At 47.7% G+C, this 8562-nt stretch overlaps 1 protein-coding gene across 1 annotated transcript; it reads left to right on the top strand.

Moving 5' to 3' along the window:
- The first annotated feature begins 3182 nt into the window (after positions 1-3182).
- LOC129382270 (serine/threonine-protein kinase haspin-like) lies at positions 3183-7661 on the top strand. Its single transcript, XM_055065980.1, has 3 exons — positions 3183-3566; positions 5004-5100; positions 7378-7661. Exons 1-3 carry the CDS (start codon positions 3272-3274, stop codon positions 7583-7585), a joined length of 600 nt encoding a protein of 199 aa, XP_054921955.1. The 5' UTR covers positions 3183-3271; the 3' UTR covers positions 7586-7661.
- Positions 7662-8562: the final 901 nt, after the last annotated feature.

Genomic DNA, 8562 nt, shown 5'->3' with positions numbered 1-8562 from the left:
GCTATGAGGCGAGCGGACGCTCGGTGCATGGAAGGTCACGTGCACTGGAACGATCGCGCTACTTGTTTTAGCTAACGGCAGCTGTAGCGACATCGCAGCGAAACGGTATCGGAGGTAGTATATCATACCATTTAGAGCAGCCGCTTTTTCCCAAAGGTGTGAAGGAGACATCGGGCGGTCGCAAATACAAAAAATATCTATGTAGATAAATCTCGAAACTTAAATCCCTCACTGGGCCAGTGTACATATCTTCATGTCGGTACTGAGCCTTCGTCACATCCTTCGCAGTTCGAACGCCACGAGCGTACCTGGCCTGGCACATGTCGTACGGCGGCGTTCCTCTCGACTAGCTCAAGGTGGGTGCGTGGTTTGTAACGACTTCACCCGCCCTTCACACCAGAATGATGTGCTCTCGCTGGCAAGTGCACACAGTCTCGACTGTGTTGCATGACGGGGCTGCCGACGACAAAGCCATGGCGAGCGAACAGTAGCAGCAAGCACGTTCTAAGAGACTGAGCACTATAGCAGTTCTTTTGCTTTTCCGGCCAGTTCCCGCAAGCCTCGGCAAAACACTCCTGGCCCCTATAAGCGCTCAGAAGCTTTGTTGAATAGCCAAGCTTCATGTCTGCGATGAATGCTTGCAAGAATCTACAACTTCGTTGAGGTCGTGCTTGTTCTTGTTGACGTCGTTCTGGCTCGACGCTTTACAGAATAACCATTGCCAAATACCTGTTGAAAAGCTCACCACGCGTAATAGTATTACTATCAGTTTTATTTCACGCCGTTATTTTCTATCAGACTTTTAAAGCGAAGCTGTTAAGGGCTACCTTCCCCACTGTCGTGTCCGCGTCTAGAAAAATATCCAAAAATAGTGCAATGCCGGGCCTACCCGCGGCGGAGGTGGTGAAGGCGTAAGCAGTCCCCACACGTGGTCCGATCCCGAAGATAGTGCAGTGCTGGACCAGAGTGGAAGGGCACTGAGTTTGTTGTTGAATGGGATGGCTGCACTGTATTCGACGTCAGAGCCACCGTATCTTTGTTAAGCCACGGTTGACAGCTTGTTGCCAAGCAGCTGACGCAAATACGTTGTTTGAAACAGAGTGAGTATGTGTTTAGTGGTACGCGCTCCTAATGACATAACGCGCTCTGACAGTTCTTTTTATACCACATCGATAATCCTCCGCATTCTCACAAACGCTATCTTTATAACGCCGTCTGCGTGGTGCTTTTCTATTGAATAGGCTACGGTCATATCCGGCCGGCCTGAGAAGTATATGGCCTGTCTGGAGGGAGATTAACAAAAGCGCCTCCGTCAATGCATGTTTACGTTAATAGCGCAAGAAAGACAACAACTCCAGATAAAACGACGGGACAAGCGCCAAGTCCAAACTAAGCTTTCTTCCGTATACGAAACGCACTTTCTAAATCGCTGTAACAAAAATTTTGGTTGCGTTAACATGGTTGCATTAACTGCTGAAATGGTTGCATTAACTGCTGTGACACAAAATTGCACAGTACTGGGCGTGATATCTTTGACTCTGGCCGGCCAGTCTACGTTTCCGTTCATAATGTGAAATCAGCGGTCCCCACGATGCAGTGACACGTGCAGCAAGAAGCACGATGACGTAGCATTGTCGTCTGCAGCGCTTGTCCCTAATGAACGCGTTTTTCAACTCTACGAACATTTCAGGGACACTTCAAAGAAAGACTGGGTCGAGCTGTATCAGTAAATCACCCCTCTACTTAACGTCAGAAACCAGTCTTACAGTGAGAATAGGCCTGGTGGCTTGGTAAGACAGAAAGAACCAAGGGCAAGTGAAGGTGCCATGACGTCATCAATTGGGAGGGCGTCTAATCGTGCCTGCAGATTTTTTTTTTTGTTGTTGTTATCGTTAAAGATACAGAATGTCATCTACATGACCCAAAGAGAGCGACTTTCGACAACCTTTGCTGAGGCATACCGAATGAATTCGAAAGAAAAATTGAAATCTCCCACGCCACACTGACGTACCGGCACCAGATTTTGGAGTAGAAAATGAAAAAAAAAAAGGAGAAGTGGAACTGTGGCCTTTTTCACTTCTTACCCTTCCGGGGCAAAGCAGAAGGGTGGGTCTAAAAATTAATCTGCAGAAAACCAAAGTAATGCCTAACAGTCTCGGGAAGAGAACAGCAGTTTACGATAGGTAGCGAGTCACTGGAAGCGGTAAAGGAATACATCTACTTAGGGCAGGTAGTGACAGCGGATCCGGATCACGAGACTCAAATAATCAGAAGAATTAGAATGGGCTGGGGTGCCTTTGGCAGGCATTCTCAGATCATGGACAGCAGGTTGCCATTATCCCTCAAAAGAAAGGTGTATAACAGCTGTGTCTTACCAGTACTCACGTATGGGACAGAAACCTGGAGGCTTACGAAAACGTTTCTACTTAAATTGAGGACGACGCAACGAACTATGGAAAGAACAATGATAGGTGTAACGTTAAGGGATAAGAAGAGAGCAGATTGGGTGAGGGAACAACCGCGAGTTAGACATCTTAGTTGAAATCAAGAAAAAGATATGGGCATGGGCAGAGCATGTAATGTGGAGGGAAGATAACCGATGGTCATTAAGAGTTACGGAATGGATTCCAAGGGAAGGGAAGCGTAGCAGGTGACGATAGAAAGTTAGGTGGGCGGATGAGATTAAGAAGTTTACAGGGGCAACATGGCCACAATCAGCACATGACCGGGGTAGTTGGAGAAGTATGGGACAGGCCTTTGCTCTGCAGTGGGCGTAACCGGGATGATGATGATGATGATAATGATTATGATGATTTTTTTCAGTGGAAGTCTCCATATAAAGGTGCAACTTACTTTTGAATATTCCGACTGTAGACGAGATAAAAATATGCCAATAAATCAATATATTAAGGAGGGGCTTGAAGAGAGTTTCGACGAGTTTATCGGTGTCACTGCTGTTAGTGTTAATCTAACACCAGAAGGCCCTCAACTTAATAACAGCCAGCACATCTACTTGTGACAGGTATTTCATTTCATTAACATGATATTACGCATCGTGCTCCATAGATGTCATTCAATCAATTAATGTTTGTAATAACGATGGCCAGTCTGACCTAAATATTTATGCTGCAGGTTTTTTTTCTTCAGTGCTCGCGCCGTGTTTCTATAAAGACAAACGAACTTGCAGCCTTTAAAACGACTCAATCATAATTCGACACTGGAAATGCTTATAATCAACATACCGGAAAATTAAGAAAGAAAGAATTGGGATATGAAAGATTATTATATCAGCATAACCTATTTAGTTCTTCTAACTCCTTTTCCTGCGCTGCAGTTGAAGAGGCCGCTAAACCTCTGGAGCGTCCTGCACCAGGTGGCGATGTCCCTGGCCGTGGCCGAAGAGGCACTGCAATTCGAACACCGGGCACTCTTGCTGCGTCGTGTGCTCGTCAACTACACGCTCGAGTGCGCCTCCCGCTACACCATCCGCGGCCGCGACTATCTCATCGAAACGTTGTTTCTGGAGGCGTGCATCTTGGGCGGAGCCTCGGCCCGTCTCAGCGATGGTCGGTCTTGCGGCCAGAGTGCAGGCGAGAACGCTCGATTAGGCTTTGGAACGAGGTAGCACCGTCGTTGCACTGACAGCGCGAGCACCCGCAATAGAGAGATATATATAAAGCAAGGAACGGAAATGCAGGGAGGTCAACCAGGCGAGCGTCCGGTTTGCTACCCTGCAGTGGGGTTAAGTGAAATGTGGATAACTGTCCGTTTCGTAATTGTTACAGTATCGGACTTCTGTGCTAGACGTCCCCTGTTCTAACCCTGCCTTCGAACAATTTTAGTTATCTATTCAAATACCTGTACGCACACATATACATCTGGAACACCAAGGCGACCAGTGGGGACAGGGGCATTAGCCCAGTAGCACAAACCGTCTGATATCTTCAGCCGGCACTATCTTCAAGATCGGCCACCTAAAGAGGTTAGGAAATGGCCGGATACGAAACGCGGAGGGTAGCTCGCTATAAGAAAGACAATGTCTTCAAGACATCAACGGCGTTAACTCAGACCACTCGGTCTGTGTGCCGGTCCTTCCGTGTGCCGCTCCTCATGCCACTGTGGTCACACTGTCTACGAACCACGGTCATCATTTGAGAAATGTTATCCAATTTCATCCCATCCAATTGTCATTCATATGTTCTGCATCCCGTAAGGGAGCGCAGAGCACAGCGTAAACTCACCATTTCCTTTCTTCAAAGCACTATATCTATACACTCACGGAACGGTCATTCATGTCGAGTAACTAACATGTCCCACCTCATAAGCATCTTTCACGTCGGAGAACTCACTCCTTTCGTCATATATCACCGCATGATAACTGTGGCATCATCACAATTCACGACAGCATGACAACGATGGAATGACGGAGGAGGAATGACATCGATGAATCACGAACGGTGTGTCGACGACGGAAAGGCAATTGGATCACGTTTCTCAAATGATGACGATTGTATATGGGCAGTGTGACCATAACGGCACTACGCAACGCCATGATGACTGCGATGGCGAGACGCGATGGTACGACGAGCTAGACACGAACGGACGGACGGACGGACGGACGGACGGACGGACGGTCAGGCAGGCAGGCAGGCAGGCAGGCAGGCAGGCAGGCAGACAGATAGACCAAATGACCGACCGACCAACCGATCGACCGACCGACTGAGTGAGCGACCTCCGTTAAAGCCTCCTTTGTACTTCTGCCCTTTTGATTATAATTTTTACTTTCTGTATTTAACATGCGGCGCTCGTGGTACTTCAGGCCAGGCATTGAACTCTTTACACGTTCAGCATTTCTCGAGCGAATTACAGCAGCAAGCGTACAAAAAAAAAATTATGCGTCCTTCGAAACTTCGTTTTCTGAGATCTGGGGAACTACCACTTGACATAAACGGTGTTCTTTGTACTTGTTGCTCTTTGAGGCTAATTTTCTTCTGCCGTCGCAGGCGACACACCGGTCTTCACGGTGATCAAGGACGATTCACACGAGCCGATGCAGCGTCACCTTCTCAACGTCGACATTAATATGAAGATAGTAATCAGGTAATATACGCACTTTCCTGTGCCTTATAGTCGCGAGCAAAAGTTTGTGGACCAAAAGTAGCGTGTCTTTTTTTAATAGCGCACGAACTACGCGCGCGTTTTCGTCTAATACAATGTACCAAACAGATTCCAGGCCGTGGAGCTGCTCTAGAAGATATCTTCATTTTTTCCTGATGCCGTGGTCTGCAAACATTTACTCGCGACTGTACGTTGTTACCAACTGACCTTACAATAAGTAGGAACAGCGGGGTAATCGACAGCTCCTGGCTCGCTGTTTTTACTGTTTATAACTGCTCCGGTGTGTCGTTCGGTACTCGGCATTCGTAATTTACTTAGCAAGTTAGCGTACTAATAAATGCCATGTGGACTTCGTGCAGGGCGTCTCGCTTTTGTTGTTAGTTTGAAGCTTAGCTTTATTGCGTGCAGCGTGTATGTCTGCGAGTGTGCGTTCTATATGTGTGATCGCTGTGTGTGTTCCGTGACTATCGTCCTACAGCTGAAGTGACACAGCAGGCGTTCAGCCAGGCTCACATCTACAGCTTATAACTGCAGCCACAATTTTTTTCTTTTTTTATCCCAGCGTATCTGTCCACGCCTTTTATGTATACACCGCATATACTCCATGGACAAATGTCGCTGACACGCGCTTATTTCCTCTGTTCTAACGCGGTTCATCGATTCCTGAACAAGCTACACGGGCATTAGCCGAGAAAAAGGGTAAACACGCACGTCCACAACTTCCCTATAGAAAATATGTTGGCATAATCTATGACATATTTCTATCAACATAAAAATGTTGATAGAAATATAATGATAGTTCGTCGAGCTTTCTGACGGGGGCAGTTACAAGCCCGTCGTAGAGTTTTGCCTCGTTTGTAAATACAACGCGATGCGCACTCAAAAGAAGCACGCACTCAGTGTTCTATCCCGCAGAGCTGTATATGGCACGGAGAACCCTTAGACCCGTTTATATAGGTATCTGCCTAACGCTTCGCCTAGCCATTTATTAGTTGCTTTTAGTGTTTTAAAACGAAGCTTTCTTTACGAGCTCCCCCTAGCTCTGGCCGAGCGTGGCTGCAGCGAGGTGCAACTGAGGTCTTGTCGAGTAGCTTACCCGCAGGACAGCACACGACTGCACAATGTCACAATCTCCAGTAGCGCGCTGACCCTGGCCCCGGTACTGCGCCATAGCAAAGCGAGCCCATGCCGTAGACTGTGTAATGCGCGGACACGTGACTGACGTTTCGGGGCTGTCCGTGTCTCGCCGTCTGCTGCGGTAGGCAGGTAATCGCTACGGGGCGAAACGCTGGGCAGAATAGAATCGATTGCGTGGCATTTATTTAACCGCTTCGCGCTAGCTTCGCTTCTCAAGTACCAACATTTGGGTCAAATCTGCGTACATGTCTTCGTGTGTGGCTAACTTGAAGAAGTGCTGATTTTACTATAGCTTTTTATCACTTGGCGATTCCGGTTAAGAGTAAACCGTACGTGCACATGTACTAATTTTAATATCAATAATATCATTACTAAATGAGAAATATGTTGATCTCAGGAGGCGCTAAGATTATTTCATGAGAGCCACCGAGTAGAAGCCATTTGTTGCCTGTATCCCGATACCCTCTATTATGAGCTGTCAGAAGTGCTGCAGGTGTACATCTCTTTTGATATATTTTGCATATCGTCACCTAACAAAATGAGTTGTACGGAAGTTCTTAAGGTTGACGAAGACAAAGTTGAAGGATTGTAGGCATCGAGTTGCAAGCAATGTACGCGTCTGCCTACGTGCGTGCGTGCGTGCGTGTGTACACACACACACACACACAACACACACACACACGCGCGTGCACGTACAATGTACACGTGCACGCAGTGCGTACAGCACAGACACCTCCGAGCGTGCACGTATGTACTGTGCTGTACGCACTACGTGCAAGTCTACATTGTACGTTCGAGCGTGTACATATGACACAAACAGCGCTCCGGGACTGACGTGCATAACTTTCAAAACAGTGTGGTCCAACGCCGTGGGCCACCTCGCATAGTTTCTTTATCGCTTTACATTTATATATCAACTTTTCTGTCCCTTGCCTACATTTTTTTCTTGTTATTCGTGGCCACGAGACAGTTCAGCCGTCAGCCTTGAGGTGGAACCGTTCCGATGCCTACAGCCTCTCCTTCTTCCTTTGCTAAAGAATATTACTTATTGAATTAATGTTTTATTTTTGATAGGATGGCTTGATCTTTTCTAACACTGTGAAAAAACTGCTACTGGTACAGGAACGACTGGCGCGCATTCCACCCTCTCACCAACCGTCTATGGCTGCGCTACTTGACCAAGGAACTGCGATGGCTATACAAGCACAGATTTGGCAGCGACATGAACGAATTCGAGACACTCTTCTGGTCGGATATTGGCAGCTGGAAGCAGAAGCTATTCAAGTACTCTTCGCAAGCCCAGTTCGTCGAAAACCTCCCCCACGTCTGAGCGCAAAGACGCCACGGGGGCTTGACAACGACGACGGGTTGATTGCGCGAGGAGAAACACGTTTGCTCGAAATTCTTTCGGCAATATTGCTGCAGCCTGTCTTGTTCCCTTGGTATGACACTTTTGCAATGCGCTTGGTGTACCTTTGATGTCTGCGAAAGTTCACTCACCAGCAGAGCGCCAACTAACAATTGGCGCTCTGCTGGTGGCTGGACTTCTGACAAACAATTGTCATTTGGTTGTCAAAAAGGGTACACTCACTCAGCCTTGCAGCCAGGTTAAGACTTATAAGCACACTTAACCTTCTTTCGAACGAAGCTGATGCCCAATACCAAGCTGAGTGGTATTCAACTTCAGCCTGCCGTGGTTTCCTTTTTAAACAGTTTTGTTGTGATACCGGTATACTTCTTATGTTTGTCAAAAAGCCACTCGTGTTTAGAATGGCAGAGCTCGGCCTGGATCACCTTTCGACGAAGTTGACGCTATATCATAAGGCGAGTCGTACTGCCCCAGCCTGTCTTACTATCTTCGTTATGGATTTGTAATGTTCGGCGAACCCTTGACGTTTATCGAACGTCCACTCGCCACGACTCTGCGAGAGTATATGGGCCCTTTTCAGGGCGATCCGCGGACGCCACCAGACTTGGTCACGTGGTGACGCGTCCATCGCTTGTCTCAGCTGTCTCCATTGCCTCCACGTTTTCAGTGGTTGTGCATGACGCCCCGGTGCGGATAAGCAAACCGTTATTTGACCGTGTGTCGTAGGCGGTGACTGGGTAGATGACACGCGAAGCCTTGGCCACAGATTCTGAGGACACGCAAGCGCTTTTGCAAATTATTGTGCCTTGTCCGAACGGCGCGAGCAGCGCGTACATGCGGTGCTTGCACTTTAAATTCTGGGATCTTACGTGCCAAAACCGCCAGTTCATTACGAGGCACGCCGCAGTGAAGGATTGACCACCTTGGGGTTCCTTAGC

The sequence above is a fragment of the Dermacentor andersoni genome, chromosome 6 (genome assembly GCF_023375885.2).
Source record: "Dermacentor andersoni chromosome 6, qqDerAnde1_hic_scaffold, whole genome shotgun sequence".
Classification (NCBI taxonomy): Eukaryota; Metazoa; Arthropoda; class Arachnida; order Ixodida; family Ixodidae; genus Dermacentor; species Dermacentor andersoni.
This window is presented reverse-complemented; position numbering and strand designations above follow the sequence as displayed.

Bases quoted from the DNA above. Each gene is read 5' to 3' on its own strand.
- LOC129382270 (XM_055065980.1), top strand. From the start codon at position 3,272: ATGAAAGATTATTATATCAGCATAACCTATTTAGTTCTTCTAACTCCT. The intron at 3,567-5,003 runs GTCGGTCTTGCG...CTGCCGTCGCAG, and splicing joins CTCGGCCCGTCTCAGCGATG to GCGACACACCGGTCTTCACG. The intron at 5,101-7,377 runs GTAATATACGCA...CTACTGGTACAG, and splicing joins AATATGAAGATAGTAATCAG to GAACGACTGGCGCGCATTCC.